The sequence below is a fragment of the Aplidium turbinatum genome, chromosome 9 (assembly GCF_918807975.1).
Source record: "Aplidium turbinatum chromosome 9, kaAplTurb1.1, whole genome shotgun sequence".
NCBI lineage: Eukaryota > Metazoa > Chordata > Ascidiacea > Aplousobranchia > Polyclinidae > Aplidium > Aplidium turbinatum.
The window spans coordinates 26,704,913-26,732,806 of NC_137480.1; the positions used below are offsets into that span (position 1 = coordinate 26,704,913).

A 27,894-nucleotide genomic window follows, 5' to 3' on the forward strand; every position below is an offset into this window, starting at 1 on the left:
AGAAGAATCAAGACATGAAGTTTGTTGTTGCTCTACTCGTGCTTGGATTGGCTGTTAATGCGCATGCGCTGTTCGGACTGAATGGAGCTGTCCTAACTTCGCTTCTTTATCGGCAACTCAGCTTGACATGCAGTAAGTGACGTCATAATGTCTGAGTAAATTGTCGCTAATTTGTCTCAACAATAAAATAATAATTTTTTTATCTCTTGCAAACAATGAAGTGAAAATGTCTTTTCATAATTTGACACGAATTTAGTCAAAAATTATTCTTTTAAAAAATAAGATTAAAGCAAGAAATTATTTCTACAAAATGTTTGACACCAACCAAGCAAAACTTATGCGATTTCAATTTCAATGAGTTCATTGAGTTTGGCAGTTATTAAAATGTTAATAACTCATATTCAAAATTATTGATATTAAAACTAATATTTGATTAACTTCCTGACAGGGTGTGCCGATCGCTCAAACTTTTGTGAAGTCCTCAAGCCACGATGTGCCTCGTCATTCGCGATGAAGTACACGTGCCCTGTGACGTGTGGATTATGTAAACGCTGCAGACCCGACCGCCCTCCCCCAACCTTGATCGCCCCTGTGTCCCCCTGTGAATGTAAGCTTACAGATATTGAGCAAGTTAACATTTATAAAAGCATGTTCAGTAAACATGAGTTTGATTCCTGGGGAAGGCAGTTTCAATTCACATGTTATTTCGTTCCAATGAAAATCTTTGCTCTGATTTTCTTTCAGTCAACTGCGTGGACAATTACAACAAAGCAGTTTGCGAATATTTCAAGAACGAAAAACGTTGCCGCTTCTTCAAGAGCAACTGCCGGGCGACATGTGGGGAGTGCAGACAATGCGTACTCCCCCCTGACTCGTTACCTCCCTGCAGCAAAGGTAGGTGACGGTTATTGAAGTATTTGTAAACAAAAATATATCAAAAGTCTCTGTCGATGAAACATCTTTTTAATTAAGTTTCTTGTTAAATAATTTTGTAAGCTTCGTTTCAAGTCCCCTCCGTGTAGAGGCCATAGCAAGTATCAACAACACACTTGACAACGATTAAATAATAAATGCTATTAATCCAACAAAAAGTGCTCAATGCCAAGCAATAAGCCAAGCAGAGCGAATTACATCAAATACAGTTATTACTTTCTAAAACCTTTACAGCCTGTTTCACCCTAAAAGGGGATCATCAGAAGGTCCTTATTCAAATAGAATGAATGGACGACACTTAAATTAATGAAGTATCAACAATTCGGTTTAATTCTGTGTCTGACCATCAAAGCAAACTAGATCGCGACGATGATTGTAACTTCAAAAGTTGAGTTTGAAGATATCAGCCGTAAACAATTATGACTTCACACTATCCCATTGACAGATTGCAAAGACCTGAGGGGGAAGAAGACATGCGAGTTCTGGAGAGGTCGCGCCCAGTGCAGTAATCGTGACGTCAGATTCGTCTGCCAACTTACGTGTGCGGCTTGCACACGGTGCCCCATAGCGTGATGTCATTGATGACGCAAGAAGAACTGAGACTTGCATACAATTAAATATATTTGTCTTTATATTCGTCATTGTGTATCTTTTCTTTTTACTTTAGTTTTGTTATTTTTTACTTAAAACAAAGACATTTATAAAATAATATTTTCTGCAGTTTTTTATGAAATTTTTATGCAACGAAATAAAACACTTATCAGCATATTTGGTTTTGGCGTTGTTAGAATTCAGAGAACCCAGATTTCCATTAGATATAATTTCAAACCATCACAATAAGTTGCGATAGGTAGAGGTGGAAATAATTGAATAAGGAAACCTTAAAAAGGAGCTTGCGCAGTTTCATCATTTGATTTATTGAGCTGTCCTTGGAATTCCTCCATCCATCGTCCTTCGGTCGTTATGGAAGAGCCCAGATGGTTCTATGCAATGACGCTCACAATTTAAAGCAGTGGTTCCCAACCTGGAGGAATTTCTTATTACGGGAGAATTTTACAATTTGCAGGGGGGAATTTGGTTTTAGGATTGTAAGGCTTTTTAAGCCTAGTAATTTGGCCTAGACTACTGTTGAGCTTTAGAACGTGTTCAAATCATTTTTGAATTGACATGTTTTCACACACAAACTAAACCTTTGCGATTTCATATCTCCCACTCAAAACTTGAAACTATAAAGTGTAAACAAAGCTTCACACTAACTGTTAAATGCATTGACTCTTACATTTTAAATATATTCTTTGAATAAAATATTTTTCAGGAAGGTTCATCATTAATTGTTTTAGTATGAAGTGGAATATTAGAGGCTAAAGAACTTATTACTAGTGGTAAATTATTTCCTCTTCTAAGACTTAGATTAAAATATTAATATAAACAAGTTTTTAACAAAATAAATTTATAGGGGTGGAATTTAAATTTGAATATTGACCAAAAGGATCCACAAGATAAAAAAATGGTTGGGAACCACTGGTTTTAGGGGTAAACCTTCCTTTTATGTTGATGTAGTAAAATTTTTTTTAGTTCTAATAACTCCTTTTTGCGTACAATGTACCAATCTCTTTCTCTTTATTGATCACCACATTTTAGCTATCAGGTTGTACCAAATGTCAACAAACGCGCCACTTTATTGTGACGTAGTTAGAATAAGTTCCTTTCTGAAATGCTGCAGAAGACTGAAGGCAACGCGGGACGTAGCAACAACTGTGAAGCTGCTCAGACCGAGAACTTCTCTTGTTGTCCAAGCTCTTGTGGTTGGTTACCATGGGAACCGGATAAGTTTCTATGCACATGTGTCTGTTAGATGACGTCATCACCTTCTGCCACTCAGCGATGATCGCACAAATCGTGCCAGGTTGTGGCGCGATTTACAATGCGCTGTTGGCTTTCTGACAATGCAAACCGTCCCAAGATCATCAGCGACGTTGCTTTTGCGTTGAGGATCATGAAGCGCGATGCTTCCTGGTCAGAAATCGTTTCAACTTCAACTTGGTTGTTTATTTTTGCAGCAGTTTTATGTTTAGTTGATAGAACTACCATACAACGTTTTTTATAGGTAGAGAAAACTTTTTTCAAACTGTTGAACAATTTTTTATGATCAGATCAACGCTGCAATGCGTGCTGAAAATTTACAGGAAAATCTGCATCAGGCATTGCAGAGTGCAAAAACAGTGTTGCAGAACGCGTTTTTGAATATTGAATTCTCATCAGTGCAACTACGTTTATGTACGCAATAACAACGGTTAAATTTAAACTCAATACAATACATTACAAAGATTATAAGGACATATTCTCAGTGTTTAATTGAATATTAATAAATCCAGAGACATCAGAAAATCACTTCCCACATGCAGTGCCGGTCTTTGGGGTGTGCAAACCGTGCGATCGCACAGGGCCCGCAAATTAGGGGGCCTGCAATTTACTCAAAAAATTCAGTAATTTTGTCATTTCCAATGGAAAATTTCAACACGTGAATTCAACAAAGGAATTAGCAACAAGAAAACATAGAGACTCAACGGGTGCAACCTATTTCGTCCCCTGAACATTTCGTACCCTGAAAAGATCGAGAAAAAAACAACATAGCCAAAGTTGCTGATCGGAGTTGCCGCAAACATTTCAAATTTCTCTCGATCTTTTCAGCGGACGAAATAGGTCGAAATTTGATTTTGTTACTCCGATTTCAGGGTACGAAATCGGGGTACGAATTTTTCAGGGGACGAAATAGGTTACATCCAGACTCAACATAGCTTTATTTCCGAAAAATGATCCTTTTGCTATGCCACCGGACAGCACCATTTTACAGTAATATTCATACCCAAAGTTTGAACATGCTCTCAGAATGCCCCAAATTCCAAGTAATTTTTCAAAATTTTCTGGGGGAGGTCCCCCAGACCTCCCCGCCGCTGGGTGTCGCCTTCGGCGATCACGTCGTCAGGCCTCGTTTGCCGACGCTCAAACCACCTCCTCCCATTTCAAAATACCTAGCTATGCTACTGAATTGGATCATTGTCATTGGGCCCGCAAAGCATATTTCGCACAGGGCCCGAAATACCCTAAGACCGGCACTGCCACATGTATTTCCAGACCGACATTACTCGCTTAGAGTGTTTTTTGTGTTTCTGGCAACACTGTTTTTGCACTCTGCAATGCCTGATGCAGATTTTCCTGTAAATTTCCAGCACGCATTGCAGCGGTGATCTGATCATAAAAAAAATTTTCAACAGTTTGAAAAAAGTTTTCTCTGCCTATAAAACGTTGAATGGTAGTTCTATCAACTATTCTGGAAACTTCCTTGGTTTCGTATTATCTGAGTTTATGTTTGGTGACAATACTTTCACGCAGTTCTTTCTGAAACTTGAAAATTCTGACGAAATTTATGAGAGAAATTTGTAAGTCACAAAACATCAGTTTGACTGGAATGGTAGGCTACTGCTATTTTGCATTCATCAAATGCTGGCATTTGCACAACAATATAACCTCTTACTGTAATTTATTAAGAGTAGTTTTACTGGAATACAAGTTTTAAAACTTTAGCGAAGGCCGGCACACATAGCAGGGACAAATTCCATGTCATTGCCATCTTGAGATCAAACCATATATTACGTTACCGTTAGAAAATATTACACAAGAAAAATACTTTTTTAAAATACCAATTAAATAGTAATTAAAAGTAGGACTACGATTGGAATTTTTATTTTGCCAAACACATTTTGAGTTACAAACTCACTTTTTGCGCTCTCTGGTCTGTTGACGTTTATTGTATTCGCCGTGATGGCCATGAAATGAAACAAATTGGAGTGAACTGTAAAAATATAGACGACTAGACCTGTGCTTCCCGAACTGAATGGTGTACTGATCGTTTTGAAAGAGCATGAGAATTGCATTCACATATTTAGCAAAGTTTCAGTGTTTTTCCACTGAATCAAAACGGAATAGCAAAAACTTTTGCATTTTCATTTCTGTTCGTTCATTAACAAGAATGCAATAAAATATTTGATGTGTTTCGGGGCTTGCTCTCTAATTTATCGCATTCGACACTGAAGTTATTGCTGGAAAAGTAACATGAATTCCAATCTAAACTATAACAAAAATATTTGCAAATTTATCTACAAAAACACATTTGAAAGTGGGAACAATTCTAAGATCTAAGCAAAGGATTAGTTCTAAGCATTTTAGATCATTTCTCTGCTAGCACCAGTTTGTCTGCAAATTGAATCAACTCAATAAATTCATAAATCCACTTCTAAGATATCTTCGAAAAATATCTGGCAACATGGAAAGCTGGTTCTTCCCCATCGTCGCAACCGCACATGATTCCAACATCATGAAATAGATTATTAACTTGTCAGGTAACAATGCAATTACTTCCTTTGTTGTATTTGTGTAGTAGCCTATAATTGATTTATTGTAGCGCTGGTCGCATTTTACATCGGTTCATGTACACCCCGCACGCGGTAGCTCGACGTATCAGCATCCAAAAGAGAAAAGCGCACAACCAAGAAGTTAACTATAAAAATATTTTTGTAATTCTGCTAGAAACTTAATTTCACACAAAACATTTAGTTAATTTGCTTTTGTGTTTGCTATTAGGTAGAGATAGTATTGTTTATAATGTTTATTTGTTCATATTGAATTTGGTTAAGTCATGCTTTGCATTCACTGAAAACGCGTTACTGATTAATCCACTTTGCCCTCTTGTGGCAACACGATCGCTGTTTATAGTTTTCTGCTAATTCTTGTTCTGTTGGTTCTTTCCAACTTTTGTTTTGCTTGGTTTAAAAAAGACGATTTGAGATAGATTGTTGAAGTGGACGCTTGCATCTTTTCTATTTTTGCATCACAATTATCTGTTGACGTCACTATAGAATAAATCTCGCTTGACGGTCACGCGCTAACAAAAAGCGCGCAACCGACAGGATGCGAGGTTTCTTCGATTGTTTGACAACAATATCTATCAACAAATACAATTGCAAGCCCAAAATATATTCACGCATATGTTGTAGATGCTAAGTGGTATACATGTAAGTGGTTACAAGAGTAGGGGCTCAATGCGATCCTACAATCCTTCCTCTTCCTGCCTCATCCATGCTTGCAATCGTTTCTGGTATTTTTATTTATTGCGTATGACTTGATTCAGTGAGTTGGGATAAAAGCTGAAATTTTGTACACACTTAATTCTAAACGATTTAACTTAAATCCAAAATCAAACATTCCTCCAGCTTGCTTTACTAAATACTAAACCCAACACAAAAGCAAAATTGTGACCAGAAACAACGGCTCCCGGCACGCAGCAAAAAGCGACAATCAGTTGTGAAATTTCTTTGCAGCCAGGCAAGCCACATCACGCAGAACACAAAAACAACGCAAATTCAAGGTCAACAAAATTTCATCACAATTTCAATTCTAAACAAGAGGGCAATTGACCCGCCGAAACATTGCGGCCCCTAATTATGGCACATAATTAAAATACAAAAGTTGCAGTAGAAGGGTCAATTCCCGAAATGCAATACACAGAAAGTATGTACATCAAAGCTACACAAAAACAGTGACTATCCTTTTATAGCAGTGCAAGGCACTGGGATACCCTGGCCACAATGGCCTGGCGAATACTTACACGATTAACGATTAATATCTACGTTAGTTTCATGAGACACACACAGTAGCAAACAAACCAAAGGCACTACACAGTAACTAACTAGCTACTTATAATGACGCAAATTACTGAGATCGCTGGCGAATACTTACACGATTAGCATTTACATCATTTGCATGAAACACACAATAGCAAACAAGTCAAATGCATTAACTAAACAGTAAGAGTATACATGTATGTGTAAGTGTTTTCGAGCGTCTGGATTGGTCGCGTGCAGGGTCCCGTGCAGGAGTCGAAACCACGGAGTGCTGACGGCAAGCACTGACGTTATGGTCACGTGGTTCAAACTGATGAGCTCCTCCATGCAGAAAAACTGAAGCATCCGCGACCGTTCAAAAATATCATTCCGCCAGAGCAACGTTTAAAACTGACCCCAAGTGATCCTTGAGGTAGTCCCGTCTTCAGTGAGGATGATCAGCATCCTCATGTCGGCTCCTTCTTCACCATATCGGTCATGGAGAGGAGCCAAGCTGCAAATGATGACTCAGGTTATTGAAGTAGAGATTTTGTTCATGATCTTCATCTTCATCAATAAATCCTAAAAATTAACGATGGAGTGGAAAGCGAAGCGCCTTAACCTAAAAAGGACAAACAATAGAACAAGCGATCGTTCCAAATATGTTTTGTTCAAGCAATTGCTTACGTCAAAACAAGGTGTGTCTAATTAAGCGATGGATTGATTGAATCTTTATTCTAGGAGTGACAAAGCCTTTGAAGTCTTAATCCTAGCAGTTTCGTATGCTTGTGGAGGTTTTAAATCACTGATGCAGGTCCAGTCACCAAGATTGACAGAGTGAAGTTGTCAATTGTTGAAGTAGCTTACTGTTACCTCTTGGGTTTTGTGAATGACCCAGCAGAGTGTTCACCACGATGTTGAAGTTCTTCAATTCGAATGAGATCCAAGTCAGCTACAAAAGTTAGGAAAATATATTTTTATTGTTCAATGTTAAGTACCAAGGCCGGGAATTTACTAAAACTTATCCTTTGTAAGAAGAAGTACTCTCCATTAGTGGCATCCAGCGGCTGGATTAAATCACAGACAGCACTTCAACAACAAACCGACACTGCTAAGATTAAACTCTCTAACAAGTTTGCTCGGTGTGTAGAATGAACGATTTACTTGGCATCAGCGCAAGGCTAAGTGAGCTACAGTCAGAACAGCGAGAATTGTGTTTCGTTCACCTGAATTACAGTCTGTTGCCATACAGAGGTAAAATTTCAGGACGTTGAAAAGTTTAAAATGTGAACGAATAGTGAGTTGTTTGGGTGATAAAGTACTTCTGCCATCTCCACAAAATCTTCTATTATATTTGCATTATTATATTATTGATATATTTTATCAATGGTATCAGTATCAATCTGTTAGATTTTCATTTTGAACGTCTTAATTGAGGCTTTTGTGATAATGGATGGAGGTAGCCCTATGGAATTCTGATGTTTTTTTTGCAGATTAAATTAAGGTAATAATATTTAATATCTTTTCAGGTATTACCGATTTATTGCTTTTGCATATTTTTCAGGACTTTCTGATGACCCTCATTTTAGGGTGAAACAGGCTGTCAAGGGTTTAGGGAGTAATAACTATATTTGATTTAAATTTTATCTACATTTGTATCAGTAGAATAGGATTTATAGCAGCCTCCTTCTCAGATAGAAACTTATTAAAATATTCGCTGCTTTGTGTTAAACATATCTTGTGCTTTATTGTGTTTGCAGTCAGGCTGTCGATGCCTATTATGTTGCATTGCGTGTAGATTCAGTCACTCCTAAAATCGCGCGCTAAAATCGCAATTTCAAAACGTAAACAATAAAATACCACCAAACTGTAAACGTTGGCTTGTCAGCTGATAACTCTTCAACAAGTGATGGCAACAGGAGAATCCCACCATTGGAACAATGTCTGCTAGAATCCCATCTTCAAACGCGAAGGTTATCTGCGTCTAATTGTGTCGTCATAGTGGAAGACGTTATTTTTATCTTCACACTTGGCTGACTCAACGTCCCGCAATGACGTTTTATCGGATAATGACGTCACAAAAGTAAACAAAAGCAAGGCGTCGCAATCAGTCACGTGATTACAATCAGATTTGGTGGACAGCCTTTTGGAAATCTCTTTATTTTGTCTACAATAACTAACAAAGTGTGGAATGATGAAAGCTCTCAGTAAGACCTTACCGATCAGAGTAACATTGCTGCTATAAATGAGCATATAGGCCTAGACATTACCACACCTGCGTGTACATGTGCGAACTTTCATACGTGCCTATTCATTTACATGTACTTTCCACGCATGTACATTGTACATGCGATACTTTCACGCATATATTATAATAGGTTCAAACAAGCCAAATATTTCATCAGCCTAACCTCTAAAATAAGAATGCAGAAGCAATGAATATTATTTTTTATACATGAAATTAAAAACTGCTATTTTTCTTAGTTTATTTATTTTATTTCTGCATTTGCTTTAACTAATAAGATTAAATTAATAAAATACCGCAGTGATATTTTCCAGAACAAACAAAATCGATTTAATTTTGGTGCGAGGTAAACACATCCTCTCTCACGTCACAAACATGACATTTTTCATTAAAACGATGCAAAACTAACGCTTCGTGAAACTATTTGCATCTTATGGTTTCGTGATGATCATGTTGTGATGATGTGAGCTGTTGTGACGCAAACTTACAAAAATAACTTACAAATGTTTTCACAGCCAGGCAGATGCCTCCGGCTAATTTGTCTCATGTTCAGAACAAGATGTTTCTTGACAAAAAAATCTTAAATTTCGGTTGAAATCGATGAATTAAACGTTGAAGATTTTTGCTGAGGCCACAGACTGTTTGTTGCTTTTCCGCAACAACGAAATATCTTCTCTAAGAGTTCTTGGAAAGTCGCAATTAGTCATAATCTTTTAATGAAACTTGCTAATAACATCTTTTTTGTTGTGACTGCTTCATAGTAATCATTCCAACAGACTATGAAAGATTTTCTATGATAATAATGAAAAAGTAACTTAAGTTGATGCAATGGAATAAAACTTTTCATTTATTCAAATTAAACCTAAATGTAGAAAAGTTTAAAATCTCATCATAAACATTTAATTTTCCAGCAGTAGTTGTAAAGGTTATCTGATGAACATGAAAGTAAAAAGGAACGAGTGAATAGTTTCATTGGTTCCCTTGACGTTTCGAGCACAATGACAATATGCATCTTTATGCGCTATGAAGATGACTATTGTTATGCTACGCGAAACGACAGTAGAGCAAAAAATTAACTTTGTTTCTCGTTTAACTTTTGTATTTATCAGAAAAAAGCACCTTTCCCACAGCTAGCTTGTAAACACGTAAACACGTTTGACGTTGCTTTTCAGTCGTTTTGTGTTATCTAGTTACTAGCAAAGATGCAACAACTCAGTTTAAGGAACTTAAGGTTTACCAAACCCTTGAATTCATTTACAATACAAAAGTAACGTAAGCTAGTTTGGAAATTGTGGAACATGGCAGAGTTTTAAAAGTAGTTTGAGCTAAAGTGAAACGATCGCTCATCATGTTTGGAAAAGGTTATAGCTACTTGAGAATACTTCATCAGGCGCGGATTTATGGAGGGGGCCAAGGGGGCCCGGGCCCCCCCCGAAATTTTGTGAAAAATTGTATGTTTCCGCATCAAATGGTTTGATATGCTTCTAAACAGCTGATATTAGTCCCTCGGCATCACAATTGATGAAAATGGTTGTTTTAATATCTATTTTCTAGCATATCGTATATGTCGTAGTATCATTGTTCATATCTGTTTAGCTTTTTCTTTCTTTTTAATTGATTTTCAAATTTTCTGCCCCCCCCCCGAAAAAAACTCTTAGATTCGCGCCTGTACTTCATGACAAGTTACTTTTAGAAAGAGCCGTTTCCATTGGAAAACATTTAAGTTAGTTTCAATCCTTTCTGCAGGAATGGATTCGATTTTCTTTCAAAGTTCAAGAATTCTAAGGTTTTCAAACAGAATCAAATATTTACTGAGCTTCTGGTGTCTACTGATTATTCCGTCACCGGCTCTCGAGGATAAACTTCCGCCGACGGAAAAGTATCCCCACTTTTCCGCCCTTGATCTCAAAATCAACTTTTGGCTTTACTGGAAATTTGATGACGTGTCGATTACGTTTGAGGTGACGTATACAATTGAGTGCGTGTCACTTAGTTATGTAATGATTTCATTTATATTTGGTTAGGGAGTAAAAGAGAACTTGCAGTAAATTGACGAAAAGGTTTGTTTAATGGTTTAGTTGAAGTTCGTTTGTCTATTGTCTGCGTGGTATAAACTAGGGGTCCCTGGTACAAACGTCCAGTCGCGGATCTAGGGAGTGGGCGATTGGAGAGACCGACGATTCTGAATACGTTAATAGCGATTCTAAGGCTACTTGCTGGATCGCCCCTGAATACATCAGCCCTGTAAACGACACAATGAATTCAGCATCTAAATTCTGAGTTTTCTTTCAATTATCCTTTCTGCATTATCAACAAATACTTAGCATTTTACGATGCAATAACATAAACACACGAGGAATCCTCACACAAAGCAACTTTGCAGGTCCACGGCCGCACTGACGGATGGGTGGCTCTTGGGATTGGGGCTTCTCCTGATGGTCTCATGAAGAAAGCTGACTTCTACGTAGGATGTGTGAACAATGGTGTCGCCAGCGTCACAGTAAGTACGATGACGTTACTATGACGTGGTTGTTACGTGAACTTCTTATTTTACAAACCTCGCGATAGCTTTCCTCTCAAAAGTTTTAAAATTAATTGGAAACACTTGAATTCTAAATTTTTTGAATTGTGTTAAAACGTCAGAAAGTTTTCTTCCAGATGCATCTTTATACACCTTTACCCACAAAAAAATTGTTAACATAATAAAATTACAAAAAACAAAAACATAAAACACACAAAAATTGTTAATAATCGGCTAACATAATACACAAACCTTTTCATAGACCTAAGCCCTCAGTTTTTATAACTTTCTGCTGACAGTTTTTCATCCAGAAGTGAAAGCGAAACCAATTTTTAAAACTTCAAAAATTGTTCGCTCCTGAACTGCAAAGGTAGGTTGCCATGGTATCATGCAAATGTAGTATCAGTAGGCTACTCCATGACCAGTTTTGTTTTTATTATCATTTCGTTGTGAATGATGATAACAACAAAAGCGCCAGTGACGTCAACATCAACTATGACGTCACCGCAGGACATGCATGGGGCGCACAACGGATCCACATCCATTGTTCCGGACACGCGACAGGACGCGACATTGATGGACGGGTTCGAAGAGAATAGGTGGACAGTGGTGAAGTTTCGTCGTCCGCTGATTTTGTGCGACACCGCGCAGGACGCGAACATAACAGTAAGAATGTGGATTGTTCTTCTTTGATAGTTCTGAAAGTTGCAAGAAGATGACAATTAATATTATTGATATTATTGTCATTCTGTATTTACTAATTATTACTGACTTTGTGTCTGTTGGTTTCTTCTGAAAACCCATCATCATTTTCATTATCATTATTATCGTCATTAACATCATTATCACTATAGCTATTATTAGAATCATTATCGTCATGGTTAATATCATCATAATCACTAACATCACTATCATCATCATTAGCATCATTATCATCACCATGTGAACATCATTACCACCACCATCATAATTATCATCATCATCATTGACACCATTATTATGGTTGATGGCCTTCACAAATACTAATGTTAGCGGCTAACCAGACGAGAAATTGCGTTCTTCCTCTGCCATCCAGACTGTGCCATCCAGACTGTGTCATCCAGATTGTGCCACAAAGACTGTGTCATCCAGAGTGTGCCATCCAGAGTGTGTCATCCAGACTGTGTCACGGTGTGACCAGCTACTTCGAAGCATGTTTGTTTTGGCAGTTTTGTTCATTCCATCGAAATGAACAAATTTAATTGGCTTGAAGTTCCACAGCATTCCACTGTGAACCATAGCCATGCAGTGAACACTACAGTATATATGATTTTGTTGAAATTTTAATACCTACTGTACATAAGTTTTATGCAGTTTGCTTTATTCAATCATAACCTATTGAAGATCGCGTTTAAATTAAATAGACCTGTTGCTTTGACACTGATCATTTAGTTTGAAAAGCTTAAAAATGTGTTTAAGTGAAACCAGAGTTTATTGTTTCTTGCTTATAGTTGGAGGTGATTAATCATCTATTATGTTCAGGCCGATACTCTATCGATCTTGTGGGCGCTTGGCAACACTGATTTTCCACTCAACATTTCGAGTTGGAATTACCTCACGGAGAACACTAATTGGAGAGGTATATCAGGTCTTTTATGACATTATACCTGTGGAATGTACTTGTGATTGGTTGGTTGGTTTTGAATCTTTATCCTCGCACTGACAAAGCCTTGATAGGGTATTCCTGGTAGTTTCGCATACATGTAGATCCATTTGACGCAGGGTCGGTGTAACGGTCCAGGAGTTACTGCGGTCTGAAAGTTATTGTAACTTCTGGACCGCGTATACGCAGTCTGAAAGTTACTGCCAGTCCAGAAGTTACTAAAACAGGGTTGTCAGATTTGACGCTTGCAGCAGATTTGTATAAATGATTTCAACATTGGAAACATGTTGAACTTGAAGACTTATCCACCATTGCATCTTAACAACATAGTTTATAGCAGAAACGTAATTGGGAATGAAGCGAAAATAAGATGAAAGTTAAAAGATGAGTTTTGTACCAGAAATTGTTGCTGTATTGGAATGAAATTTTAATTTGTAACCTAACAGTTTACGTAGGCTATCATTTTAACCTGATTTATTTGTATTATCATATGCGGTTGTGTCCGCGCCTTACGTGCGTTGGCAAATAAATTTGCAAGGGGAGGTGATTGATTAGATGACCACTTAGCTTATAGTCTTTTGCTGTCATCCTGATTATGCTATAATAATGCAACCTACGATTCACAATGTAATGTTATGAGTGTTTTATTGACTCGTTGTAGGCTATATGGCGCTGTTGAAACAAATAATTTAATTGATCATCGCTACAAACATTTCAAAGTTTGAATCGTGGCTATACGTGAATCGGTGGCATTTAATAAGCTACAGGCCTAATATATCGTGCAAAATTTGCATTTGAAGGCTGACTTGTTATAACCGCTGGTCTTGAGTTGTAGTTGACAAACTGCACGAACATAGTCTGTGACTATATTTTATATATTTCATGAAAGTTAAAACCAAAGTTTTCTAGTGAATGAAGCACTGTACACTGAGCCTATTTTTGGTCTGGTTTTTCATAACTATAGTTTTGAAGAAATATAAAGTAACTTAGGCTACATGTAGGCCAACCGGTAGTCAAAACGCCATCAACCTTCAGTGAGTAGGCTATCACAGTCTCACACAAGTTACCAGGGGTGCCCGGCGTTTTCGCAATCGATAGAAAAGCAAAAATTGTTTTAACTAAGTGTAATGAATTCATTGCTTTCAAACTAATGCAAGCTTATCAATTAACATTACAAATACTTATAACTATTAATCTGACCTTTTGAGAGGTAAAAAATTTAATTATTTTTCAAAACAAAATTAAATAAAATTTGAATGAAATATTTGGCAACTCTTGTAACTTTTGACCTGCAGTAACTCTTGGACTGCTACACCGGTTACCAAGATTGACAGAGCGAAAGAAGTGTTATTGTCGGGGAATTATTCCATACATTAGGTGCCAATGAGTGAGGAGCAGTCCTTAGAATGCGTTGCTCAAGCGCGCACCACGAGAGTCGAACTAGCGCCCCTTGATCTTGAAGCTTCTTCGTTCACGAAGTCACACGCTAACCAACTGAGCTATCGCGGCAGACATTAAGTTTCTGTGTTTGTCGTATCCGGGCAAATGTTTGGTGATTACCTGGTGATTGACAGATTAGATGAAATGGACGGGAAGGTGAGAAACCAATCTTCGTGTCCACCTTCAACCATGGCTTAAGTATCTTGCTACAAATTCAGAAACATGCTCTTGAGAAGTTCAGTTCAGTTCAGTTGTTTTTTTATTTCTGACCATCATATCAAAACAATACACATCAACATAGCAAAGGTCAAGAAAAAGGTAGAAGCGACAAAACGCGAACGTTAAAACGTGCTTGTGATCGAAGTAAGTTATTGAGTTGAAAAAAATTTGGCACGGTCGCAACACCTTCAGAAAAATTTAAGATATAAAGGGAAAATAAAAAAATAAAAAATGTTACAAAACAAATAAACATATATACATAGGCTATAACTTTATTAGCCTACATAACTTTAGTTGATATATTGAAGATTTGTATGGACAGTTGCTATGAAGATCGGCCATGGTGCGTTATCAAGAGTGCTGATGGTCGTAAGGGGAACACGTCTTGATGCGTTTAGCTCATAGCAAAGAGCAAGGCAGGCAAAGAAAACCCCACAAAGAAATCCTACCACGGGCAAAGCCATTTCAAGCGCAACGCACCAGGCCTTGCACGACTCACAAAATAGATAGGCTATAACTTGACGACATGAAACAATGACAAAAAATAAATAAAACAAACTAGCAAAAAACAACATCATCATCTTGCGGAAATTCAATTATACCCAGGGAAGTTATGTCTTAAAGATATCAAGCGTGCTTTGATAAAAGTTGCGTTGATAAAGCGATAATTTTAGACCCCTGTCAGCTAAACTCGCCACTTCCACACCGATCCAACGTTGGCTAACGTTGAATTAATGCAAAAATGACAGTCATCGCCAGCTGGGATGTAGTAGTGGTATGTCACAGTAATATGATAAATTTGGGTTACCGCATGTTTTATACGTTAAACCATATTAAAGTGACAAAAAAATATCCAATTTGGCATATTACGTTAAAAAAAATAGATAAACAATCAGACAATAGCATGACGATCCAGTCCAAGATATTGAAATAAAACAACTGGTTGGAGCACATGGCCACCGCTTCACCGAAAGATGGAGATTGGTCAAAAAGGATGGAAAAACTTCTGCAGACTCTGTAGAACTTCTGTGGACAAAAAACACAAGAACCAGAACGCCAGTAGGAGTACTTACAATCTTACTATTTTGTTAATAAATCTACACACATTGGCTAATCATTGCTGGCAATAAAAAAAAAATAAAAAAAAATATTAGTATGTTTGGTGCATGATGTAATACTTAGATGGGATTATTTCAAGGAAGATTTAGCTTGTTTATTTTTGATTTAAAGCCTTTTACAGTTTTACATTCATTTCTTATAGTAGTTGGAAGCTTGTTCCAAACTGTTGGCCCCGTGTACCGTATTGATTGTTTGCAAGTGTTAATTCTACAATACATCGGAATATAAGGAGAATTACTTCTTGTTGTTAGGCTACTTGATTGTTTACACATAAGTATATCATTGAATGTTGTGGGAAGCAGCTTTTTTGAATATTTAAATATGAAAGTTGCAATCTCTGTAGTTTTCATGTGGTTAATTGACTTTAAATTATTGAGTTCCATTACACCTTTTATGCTTTCTCTGCGGTCAATGTCAAATACAGTACGAAGAAAGTTATTGCATGTACGTTGTAGCTTTTGCAATGTAGTTTTGTTTTCATGACACCACGTTGAGATGCAATATAATATCTGACTCTCAACTAGAGAATGGTAAATGGAGAGAAGTGCTTGTTTGTTTAGGAAAGGCTTAATTTTTTTTGTCACGCAGAGTGTTGATCTTATTTTTTGAAGCAAGATTTCCATATGAGATTTCCATGACAAACGCTCGTTTACAATTATTCCCAGAAACTTTATTGAGGCAACTTGTTCTATGTTGCTTTTTCGAATATTCAAGGGTGGGTGGTATGATAGTGTCTTGCTTCCTTGACTTGAAAATAATATATGTTTGGTTTTGGTGACATTTAGAGACAATCGATTTGTTGATAGCCATTGATCTATGCATACAAGCTCTTGATTTGCCGTATCATATACCGTAGAAACGGTTTTACTTTTATATATAATGGTGGTGTCATCTGCAAACATAATTGTAGTTCCGTGTTGAAGGCAGTTAGGAAAGTCATTTACATAAATCAGGAATAGAAGAGGGCCTAAGATAGACCCTTGTGGGACACCCAAAGATATGTTGTTAACATTAGAAGATAGTGTGCCATTGAAAACCACTCTTTGTTTTCTATTACTCAGGTAACTCATGAACCAATCATAAGCCACGCCTCTTATTCCGAAATGATATAATTTAGCTAGCAATATTTTATGGTCAATGGTGTCAAATGCTTTAGATAAATCAAGAAAGATTCCTAATGCAAGGTGGTTGTCACTGAGTATACTAGTGATACTATCTATTAGCATTGAAGCAGCATGGCTTGTGGAATGATTTTTTCTGAAACCAAATTGATTGTTATAGAAAAATTTATGTCTAATTAAAAACGAGTATAATCTGTTGTACATGAGTCTTTCTAATATCTTTGAAAAAACAGGTAGTAGGCTGACTGGTCTGTAGTTGTTTGAATCTTTGCAGCTACCCTTTTTAAAGATAGGTATCGAAGTAGTAGAAGTATCGAACCGGCGTCGTAGGCTACTAGGGTTCTCAATAGGTTCTCACCACTCTGCTATGCAGTCATAGTGTAGGTGATAACAGTTAGCAAGAGAGAACAAATTCATATTTGTCACGAACAAATTGTTTCAAATATCAACTGCGATGATTCAATGCAAGGTCAAACGAAAAGAAATTATGTTACTCTGCTCTCCTCATGGGCCGTGAAGGGAGACACTTTGAAATGTCTCTGAATTTTTTAATAAAATAAATAATTCCCTAATTCGTAGCAAAATGTTCAATTAAAAGAAATCTCGGCTACGACCTGAAGTCCTTAATGAAGCAAATTGATGGAGCTCAGCAGGAAGATAAATATTTCATTGAACTCGTCAATAAATTAGCGGAAGTGCTAGTAATTTGCTTATCCACATCTTCCATCAGGAATGAAAAAGCTGCTGATACTCCAAGGGAGCGGGAATTATTCTCGGAACGAATCAACTCAGCACATTGACGTCATCAATGAGATCATACTTCCTTCCAACCCGACGCATTACAACTGCAGGTTGTTCAAAATGCCAACGTTCCCTTCAAAACGTCATATCATCCAGGTAACCACGCAACACTGTGTCGGTATCATTCAATAATATCTTTCCCGCTAGTAGCAACAGAAAAAAATTTAAACTAGTGCTTGATGCAAAAGTTCATTGTTTCAACAGATTGACCCCATGGTACAAAGCGACAATGTGCATCACGTGATCAGGATGGTGTTGTACAGATGCCTCTTCGAGAAGCCGCAGGTAGAGTTCAATTGTCTTTTTTGGTGTGGTTGTTCTTTATGGTTTTTGAATCTTTATCTTCGGACTGACGAAGCCTCTGATAGGTTGTTCCTGGTAGTTTCGCATATTTGTAGAGGCTTTTGACGCAGGGTCGGTTACCGAGATTGGCGGAGTGAAGTTTCCAATTGTTGAAGTCTTGTTGTCAGGCAATTATTCTATTCACTAGGTGCCGTTGAATGGAGAGCAGTCCTGAAAATGCGTTGCTCAAGCGCACACCCCGAGAGCCGAACCAGCACCGCTTGACCTTGATTCTGGCGCTTAATCGCTGAGCTGAGTTATAATAATGAAAACATTTTCTCGAACAGTCAGCTGTAGTTAAGTTGTGTTTCTCGCAGTCGAGTGTAGCAGTGTGGAGGCTACACTGGTATGGTTAGCAAAACACAATGTTCGCTGTTCTGTCGTGAGCAGTCAGGTAGTGCTAACGCCAGGAAGATCGCTCCTTCTCAACTGTAGTTAAGTTGATGATATTGTTGTTGAGATTCATCAAACTCCATTTAATTGGCTCAAGGTTTCCTGCACTAATGATTGTAACAAACGTCTATTTCCAGACAACAAATCAGCCGTTTTTTTACATTGATTCAACGTCTGGAGACGTTAAAACGGCTGATTTGCTGTTTGGGTTATAATGCCAATTCTCGTGAAGGGAACTTTGCTTGTTCTCACAAAGAATTCATCAATCTATCTTGTTTATTGAACAGAACAAGGATTTGGTTGGAGTGAACCACGAGTGCAGAACTAAAACATCTCCCAAGGACTTCCAAGCGTGCACTGACGTCATCCATGCTTGGGCTATCGGAGGAACGGTAAGCCATTCTAAAGTCACCGAGATCTGATGTGAAGCGACTTGAAATGAAACAACTCAGTAGCGAGCTGAAACTGGCGCCTTCTGGAGCATTCTAGGTTGGCTGCTTCAAAGTCTAAGTATTACTAATCGCGTTCATTATTGGATCTGTTTTGAGTAACACCTACAAGCCAGAGTTAGTTGTTGCCTTTAATACGTGTTTAAAAAACTTAATTGCTGCAAGAATTAGGTTGATATGGAAAAAGTTTGTTTGAAATTAACAAAATATAGTGGCATGAATTAATTTATTGTCTGTAGTGATATCAGGAAACATGTTTGAGATATATCACAATGACAGAGCTGCTGCTGAAATAACAAACATGTGCAGTTTCTGAAATACAGTGCCCATAAAAAAATAGACCTAGGCCTACTAAAGTGACATATCGAAAAACACTGCAAACTAACGAAAGCAAACCTGACATGCTGACAATAATCTAAGTCAGTTTGTGTTTCAGACTTTCTTCTATCCAGCCAACGTTGGGTTTGCAATAGGGGAAGGTGGCTTTTCAAAGTTTGTCCTTCTGGAAACGCATTACAACAACCCAGAGAACAGAACAGGTGCTAAATGTAGCTGGAAATGTTCTTTGATGAAATTTACTTGTAGCCTACAAAGTAGTGATTGCAGGAGGGTTCAGGAAGTCCAAGGAGCCTAGGGAGCAGATTAGTTTTGGGCTCGAGCTTAGAACCTAACCGGAAGTAAAAAAATGAAAAAAAAATAGGTTCATGTTTTACAGAGAATTTGCAAAAATCCTTTTGTTTTAGAGGCAACTCCTGCATTTTAGAACAAAACTGTCTTCCTCTTTAACGACTTGACTACTAGGCCTATTTTCCCTTCTTAGCCACTTAAGGGATGTCTGGCTTCATTTTTTCAGCGGTGTCTTGTTTTTAAGGCATGCAAATGTCATTGACAGCAGACCCGAATGAGTCTCCTAATGACCTTGTGTGCACTGCACACTGGATGCAGTTGAATACACACAAAGAAGATTATTAGTGTCTGTTTGTTCCAGAGATAAATCTATGACAGACTATCATAATAACTTATAGTTTTTCTTCTTTGCTTTGTATGAAAAAACGTTTTTTTATTTTGAATTATTATTCTTTTTGTTATACACTTTTTTTTGATCTTCCTAAACTTTCAACTTGTGTTCTGTTCCAGACATTGGAGACAGCTCCGGCTTCAGACTTGTCCACACGGACGAGCTAAGAGCCCACGATGGTGGAGTTCTCTTGGTTGGTCACGTGGTGAAGTATTATGCGTTCACAATTCCACCCTCTGCTGAAGACTTTGACTTGTTCAGCGAGTGTCCCAACACTTGCATCAATCAGGTGGGAAGTTGTGGAAATGTTTGAAAAGTTTTTAAGGATTCCCACTTTCCATTGATCCAACATAAACCAACATAATGTATTTATTACTTTTTTGTCTGTTAACTGGAAAGCTTTCGTACAACCATGGCCACCTGAAGATGCGGCCTGATTTGTCACATTTTGCAGATTTTGATTTCAGCTACTGCGAGTGTTTGACTGACATTTTTCTGAGATGTTTTTACTTTTTGCTGTCTCCTGATGATATAAAAGCTCTTTGTTGCCTTGGGGAAGCAGTAGAAAATGAGAAAAAATAAGTTGAAAAACGCTGCATCAGACTGTTATTGAAAAATTAACAGTCTGACAAAATCTTCGAAATCAAATTTTCTTTGTTTTTCAACATCTAAGGATGTTAAAACCTATTGTGTCATCTGGGGAAAGCAGTAAAGAAGACGTAAAAATATAATTTTTAGAAAATTTTTGTAAAACATTAGCCCAAAGCTAGTAAATCTGGAAATTTCTGCAAAATGTGACAAATCAGGCCGTATCTTTAGGTAGCCATGGTACAACCCAATCTTGGAATTTTTGCAACTTGTGAATAGTTTGAAGCATTGACACAAGCCCGTTCGTTGGGATTGCTACAGTAAGTTTTCGATTGTTGATGCATTGTTGCCTGCATAGTATTTTGTTCACCGAGTAGGCTATTATAAGCTACCACTAAGTGAGAGCTGTTTTTTGAGATACAAAGTAGAACTTGGTATTTTCAAGGAACAACCACAGATGTTGAAATTAGTTATCAAAAATATGAATTCCAACAAGCTGAAAACAAATGTGGCACCAAAACGGGAAACTCAAGTGAAACAATGTTTGTCTTGTAGTAAGAGCTTGTGCTTGCAAAAATTAATATTCAACGAAAGAGCTTACTCGAACGGAAAAATATAAAAAAGGATGCAATATTTCGTCATACAATATCAACACTTTGCTAATAGTCTCGTGCGCCTTTCCAGGCAATACGTCACATAAGACGAGACAACATCCAATTGTTCGGGATTTTATTCCACAGCCACCGACTAGCGACGAAGATGACATTACGTCATCTGAAGAAAAAGAACAAGACAACAGACATGGAGTATGGAAAACTGTGAGTTTTGTATTTCTGATTTATTTTTGTCTCCATTTCTCTTCTAACTTTATTTCCAATGCGCGTTATTCCCGTTGATTTACAAATTACAACTAATGAGGTTGATTACAATTACACAACAAGTTAAAGCTTTAATTCGGTCGCATCCAGGTTCACGTCTAGTGGTTAAAGATTTAGATTAAAAGGAAGGAAAGGCAGGGGAGCCAATCTTCGTGTCCATCTAACCACTTTCAGGCTTTTAAGTATCTTGCTAAACATATACTGTAGTTGCATGCACTTGAGCGGTGTCGAACCGGTGCTCTCTCTAGTGCTGTACCAGGGTTCTCACCACTCGGCCATCCAGCCGTTACATTGAGCTGCTAAGGAAGTGGCAGATGCTTGTGGGAAATGTTTCGAATGATCTTGTATTTGAATGTAAACATTAAATAGTAAAGTACAACATTATTAAGCTACAATGACCTGCTTAAACTTAAATAAAACGCATGTTATGCCATTCTTACATTGAATATCATCATGACAACTTTCCCCCAATATCGCTCCACGCAGACGACATCTTCACGCTTTCCCGCACATCGCTCAAGACAATAATTATGACGTCACACACCAAGAATCGCGGGTTCTCCTGAAGGAGGTCACCTTCAAAATTGGCGAGTCCATGCAATTGGTTTGTACTTACAACACTGAGAACGAGCGCAACCTCACTATGGTACGTTCTTAGGATTAATTAGTTGCGTTTTTTTGTATTTGTACTTTTCTCTTCTAAGAAGCTAAAACCTCAATTGCTAAGGTAACAGGGATCAGTTGTCAGTAGATGTTGCAGAAAATATATTTCGCACTTATTCAGTGCATCGTCAGTTCTGATAAAGGGCAGTTAAAACCTACAAGTAATGTTTTAAACAACATTACAGTGACGCAATAATGTCAAAACATGAGCGTAAAAAATTGAAAAAGTATAAGCGTAAGTATTGAAAAAATGCTGAATGAAAACTAAACCAAGCCGGCAGTAAAGTAAATTACGTATCAAATATATAATATAAACTAGAATCTTCTAAGTTTCTTTTCTCTTCTAAGTATCTTTTTTGTTTTATTTTTGTTGTGCTGATATATGACTTTATATCTTGTTGTTAGCGCCACCATGTGTCGTTTAATGAAACAATAAACAGCTGCATGGTGGCGGTGGCTTACCGTGGTGAATACTGAATGTTACAAATATAATTTCTTTTTTTCTGCAGGGCAGCTATGGAATGGATGGAGAGATGTGCGTAGCATACGTACACTACTACCCCAAGATACCGCTGACAAAGTGCCAGACCTATCCTGACCTCAAACTGTTCTACAGTAACGCGTATAACATCAGGTTCAGGTGAGTAGCCTACTCTGATAGGCCTGCTAATGCACGAGACCTTATAAAATCTTTGCTCACTAGACACCATCAAGAAGATGTTAGGTAGCCTATCAAGATATTAAACACTATTGAGGATTTTACCAGTTTTTAGAAAATGTTGTTTTTTTGTCTGTTTGCTGTAAAATAAAAGTTCAATTTCTGGAAAATTCAAAAGAATTAGCTAACAGGAAATTTAATTGAAACTTTGTGTGTATCCCTTAAGTTTGTACCTGTGTAGACCAAAATTTTGTTTTGTGTAGACTTTTTGGTTTGCATGTGATCATGACATCTTGAAAGCAACAACCAGTTAATTGTTTCTTTGACCTTCAACACTTTGAAGCGGATTCTCATTTATTGTTTGTTTAGATTTGAAGACCCTGAAGTAAAGTCAGTCAGCAACGTCATCCTAACTGACCCTTACTATTACAGGATCGTCAACTTTACTATGCAGCAGGAAATATATAGTGTGAGAACTTGTATAATTATATCGAGATTTTAAGATCTACAGCAGCATTGTCCTTACAAATTTTGTTTAAAAAGTGCAAAGCAGTGTTTGATGACGTTTAATGGCTGTCTTAATTTGTTCTAATTTGGCTGGCTGTTCTAATTTGCGTTATAGTAACATATCTACAGCGCATAGGCCTATATTTCATTTTAATTTTTTTGTAATAATCCTTAAAACCACTAATTTTGTCTCCTATTCAAGGCCTAGCAACCAGCATTATGCAAATATATTGTGTTAACAACGTTGTTTTCATTGTTGCAGAAACCATTCTACCAGTACAGAATAACCTTGATCCAAGACGTACAAAAGGATACAACAAGACAGGTAGAGTGTGAAAACACCACTGACTTCCCTGTGAAGGTGAGACCTTGTGTTATGTTCTTATGTTTCTCAAATGTTGCAACTTCCTTTAACCGTATCTGTCACTGCCTCCTTTTGGCGTCAAGAGTTACTGGCCGAGACCATCAGGTCTACGTCTCTCTTATTGCTAATTACTCCGTCGGCTTATATCAAATAACAACGGAAAAAAGTATGCCGTTGGTCAAAAGCCTTATCTATCACTTCAATCAATTTATTTCGCAAAATATATTCGTGATTGTGTATTTTAGGTAGAAAAGGTGATAAAGACTCGGTTTTTGACCTATTTTCGCCATTTCTTGGTCAAATTTCCCAGTTCACATTTTATTTTGAAAGTCCTCTTGCATAGAACACAGAATTTCATCAATTTTGTTTTTCCGTTTCTGTGCAAGCAGTATTCCATGCACTTTTTGCACTACAAAGCAATTTGCGCAAATAATAAATTACCTTCCTAATTGATGTCTAGCTTTGGTAGAGAGGTACTTTTTAAAAACCATAGACAGACAATCGATAACAACTTAATAACATTGAATTGCATAATTCAAAATTAATACAGAAATGAAACAGATACATAATTTCAAACGTTTTCGGCAAAACTTTCTGCCCTCTTCAGGAAAATATCTTAATTCATCTAAACAAAACAAAATTATTCGTGAAATGTTAATAATAAATGACTGAAAATTTAATAAAACTGCACTGACCTGCGTACAAGCAACAACTGACGAACAAACACAAAAGGTGGTAGCAATTTGTCATAATTATGCGGGAGTGTGGTCATGAGACAAGATAGTGAGCGGACAACATAACATAAAATAAACGTAAGCTAATACAAATTCAACAAAAAAGATGCCCCTCCAGCGAATAATTGTTTGTTGAGCCTGGGGTTGTGCTGCTTTATTTGGAGTGCCTCATGAATTTTAGTTTCAAACTCTGATTGACAGTTGCGAATTATCTTGAATGAATCTAATGTAAATTTGATGTTGGAACAAATACTGCAGTCATAAATGTGGTCTTTGATTGCACTGTGTTTATTGATGTCTGTTAAATTTAGGTGTTCCGTTGCTCTTGTTACCAAGTGTCTTGTGGACATACCTATGTATGTCATGTTCGTGTCGCACGAACAAGTGTCGCACGAACAATCACTACATGAATGAAATCACCAAAATTAAATCTATGTTATGTGCGAATGGATATCCCGGGCAGTTTTTTGATAAGGTTTTACAACGTTTCAATTCAGTATCTTCACCGAATACTGACGTCATAAATTTCCAGAACTCTATATCCATACCTTTCCTAGGAAAGGAATCTCTCGTATACGCTAAAAAACTATCTAAACTCTTTAAGTGTAAATTTGATATCGACATTGTTCCTCTGTACAAAACCTTTAAAATAAGTAGATATTTTTCGCTGAAATCTCCCGTTCCGCAGTCTCTTCGTTCCAACATTGTCTACAAATTCACTTGTTCGTGCGACACGAACATGACATACATAGGTATGTCCACAAGACACTTGGTAACAAGAGCAACGGAACACCTAAATTTAACAGACATCAATAAACACAGTGCAATCAAAGACCACATTTATGACTGCAGTATTTGTTCCAACATCAAATTTACATTAGATTCATTCAAGATAATTCGCAACTGTCAATCAGAGTTTGAAACTAAAATTCATGAGGCACTCCAAATAAAGCAGCACAACCCCAGGCTCAACAAACAATTATTCGCTAAAGGGGCATCTTTTTTGTTGAATTTGTATTAGCTTACGTTTATTTTATGTTATGTTGTCCGCTCACTATCTTGTCTCATGACCACACTCCCGCATAATTATGACAGATTGCTACCACCTTTTGTGTTTGTTCGTCAGTTGTTGCTTGTACGCAGGTCAGTGCAGTTTTATTAAATTTTCAGTCATTTATTATTAACATTTCACGAATAATTTTGTTTTGTTTAGATGAATTAAGATATTTTCCTGAAGAGGGCAGAAAGTTTTGCCGAAAACGTTTGAAATTATGTATCTGTTTCATTTCTGTATTAATTTTGAATTATGCAATTCAATGTTATTAAGTTGTTATCGATTGTCTGTCTATAATTGATGTCTGCCAGCAAAGAATGACTCATATCGCGTCAAAGACCAACTCCCTACCCAGACAGAAAAATCGACGTTGAATCAATGTAAAAATGACGGATTTTGCTGCCTGGGTAGAGAATGGAATTTTAGCGCCGTCGTGTTATGACTGACAGACACAAAATGAAACCGCACGCTAATAGTAAACTGTCAATCAAGCTATTGAATATCAGGAAATTTCTTGCATTTTATAACTGGCTGTGACAAAAGGTTTATTTTGAACTTCACAATTATCCGATACCAACATAATCGGGATTAAAAGTTGGGGCAAGAAAAAAAACTAAAAGTCAAGAAATCTCAGGTTTCTAGCGTCACTGCTTCTATGTGAAATTGCTGAATTAGCAGAGGGCGAGACCATAAGATCTACGCCAGTGACAGATACGGTTAAGATTTTGCAACTTCCTCTTTCACTTTTTCTACTGCAACTCTTTCAGTAACTTCGCATTTACAGTCGATTTTAGTAGTAGACTGATGAAAGTAACTTCTGCTGCAGTTCACAACCAAACTATTTCTATTCTTTCCATGACACTAAATTAGTGGATTTTCCCCCGATTTACTATTTTTACCTCAAGTATTTTTAATTTTCAAGTAAATTCCTTCAAGAAAAAGTCAGTTTTCAAGTTACAGTTCACTGTAGCCTACTGACATGTAGCCTACTTCGGTTGTAGCGAAGCATGAGTTGTGTCTTGGCTGACAAAACCTTCAACATGATTCTCTTTTTTCTAGCCACCTCCTTGGAGCATTCCCCCATGGGTACGTTACTTCGACCAGCCTCCATTGACGTGCGGATTATCACGAGGATGGGACTTAGGTTCCAATTGGTCAACCACAAAGTTGCTTTGCATCACCACTTCACTGGTGTTACAACTCATGCAAACGAATTGATCTGAGCCTAATTTGTGCAAATTTTATAAAGATTTTGTTGGAATCAATGTTGTTGTACTGCTGCATGCATTACTATGGCATTGGGTGTGCTTTAATTTTCTTCAAGGTTTTGTGTGGGCCACTTCGAAGTCATCGGTTTGGTTGACGTTGAGAAGTTTACTGAATGATGTTGGAATTGCCGATAGCGAATATGTCCTTTTTATATTAAATTTAAGGCATACGAAGCCGAGCAACGTTATCAAGTTTAATATATTAAAGAGAATTATATTTAATATTTAGTAAAAATTAATATAATAATCTTTAATATATTAAACTTGATCACGTTGCTCGGCTTCGTATGCCTATGGTTCAACAAGACAAACTCTCTACCGAAGCTGTATTATCAAATATAAATTTTATTCAACGTTGAATCTATATAAAAAAAAAGACTGATTTCCTGTCCACAACATGACATTGCATCAGAATTGCGTAATTGCATCTGGATTACGTCATTGCATCACAATATGCTACAGTTGCTTTTTACTTAGCTTCTGTGAGACGCCTGAAACTTCAAGCATTATAAGCGAGAGTGGTTTTATTTAGTTTTGCAAAAGAACTTGAAAGTTGAAAAATCCCGAATTTAGAACAACATTTCAAAGTGTGATGACAAGCCGACAACTCTGTGACGTCATAATGCATATTCTGTGTAGGCTAACGATCTTTATTTGTCCACAGGCCTTGCCAACGTGCGAACTAGAGGCCAGGCATGGAGGAACCACGTAGGCTTCGTGGGCCTCTGGGTGGGCCTGGGCCACTCACTTTTGAAAACCAAATTTCTTTGAAAGGGGTAGCCTACTGTATGACAGGCTACTGTATTGTTTGTACCGTAGCCTATCTATCTGCCAACTGAAATGAAGAAAATTACATCGCTTTTCGCCAAACGGTCTTTAGACAAGTCCAGTTTCGAAGAAAACTCAGAGGAACCTCCTTCTAGAAAGTATAACTGTGTGTATTGTTGCCTTTTTATGTGTGTGTACATCGCCATATTTTGTAAAGCGCTTTTATAGAGCAATTTTGTAAAATTTTTGGCCAAAGCGGGCCCAAAAATGGAAAATGTCTGCTTTCTGGCACAAAAGGCAAACATGAAAATACAAAGTATAAACGAATTCAAGTATTACTACAGGAATGCAACAATATTGTGGGGGTCCGGAGAGCTTCGCCCCCCAGAAGTTGGATTGACTTTGACTGCTGCATCTCTGGGCCCACCTACTTTTAAAATGGTTCCTCCATGCCTGGACTAGAGAGGCCAATGTAATTTCGATTTTAAACGCTAAGCTGAATTTACTTT

At 37.3% G+C, this 27,894-nt stretch overlaps 2 protein-coding genes across 2 annotated transcripts; both read left to right on the forward strand.

Moving 5' to 3' along the window:
• Positions 1 to 1,506, forward strand: LOC145776890 (uncharacterized). Its single transcript, XM_082588108.1, has 4 exons — positions 1 to 132; positions 449 to 607; positions 745 to 894; positions 1,379 to 1,506. The coding sequence occupies exons 1-4, from the start codon at positions 15 to 17 to the stop codon at positions 1,504 to 1,506; spliced, it is 555 nt and encodes a 184-aa protein (XP_082444234.1). The 5' UTR covers positions 1 to 14.
• Positions 1,507 to 8,533: 7,027 nt separating this feature from the next.
• LOC145776891 (DBH-like monooxygenase protein 2 homolog) lies at positions 8,534 to 26,776 on the forward strand. Its single transcript, XM_082588109.1, has 15 exons — positions 8,534 to 8,566; positions 11,222 to 11,338; positions 11,870 to 12,025; positions 12,881 to 12,977; positions 17,631 to 17,797; positions 17,906 to 17,986; positions 18,724 to 18,828; positions 19,322 to 19,424; positions 20,023 to 20,192; positions 21,176 to 21,309; positions 21,856 to 22,015; positions 22,542 to 22,672; positions 23,060 to 23,159; positions 23,460 to 23,558; positions 26,409 to 26,776. Exons 1-15 carry the CDS (start codon positions 8,534 to 8,536, stop codon positions 26,565 to 26,567), a joined length of 1,812 nt encoding a protein of 603 aa, XP_082444235.1. The 3' UTR covers positions 26,568 to 26,776.
• Positions 26,777 to 27,894: the final 1,118 nt, after the last annotated feature.

What these genes read in the sequence shown, in the direction of transcription:
- LOC145776891 (XM_082588109.1), top strand. Translation starts at nt 8,534, where the DNA reads ATGTCTGCTAGAATCCCATCTTCAAACGCGAAG. An exon ending in CCAACACTTGCATCAATCAG is followed by an intron (nt 20,193 to 21,175) that starts GTGGGAAGTTGT and finishes GCGCCTTTCCAG; the next exon opens with GCAATACGTCACATAAGACG. An exon ending in GCGTATAACATCAGGTTCAG is followed by an intron (nt 22,673 to 23,059) that starts GTGAGTAGCCTA and finishes TTGTTTGTTTAG; the next exon opens with ATTTGAAGACCCTGAAGTAA.
- LOC145776890 (XM_082588108.1), top strand. Translation starts at nt 15, where the DNA reads ATGAAGTTTGTTGTTGCTCTACTCGTGCTTGGATTGGCTGTTAATGCG. An exon ending in CCCTGTGTCCCCCTGTGAAT is followed by an intron (nt 608 to 744) that starts GTAAGCTTACAG and finishes ATTTTCTTTCAG; the next exon opens with TCAACTGCGTGGACAATTAC. An exon ending in GTTACCTCCCTGCAGCAAAG is followed by an intron (nt 895 to 1,378) that starts GTAGGTGACGGT and finishes TCCCATTGACAG; the next exon opens with ATTGCAAAGACCTGAGGGGG.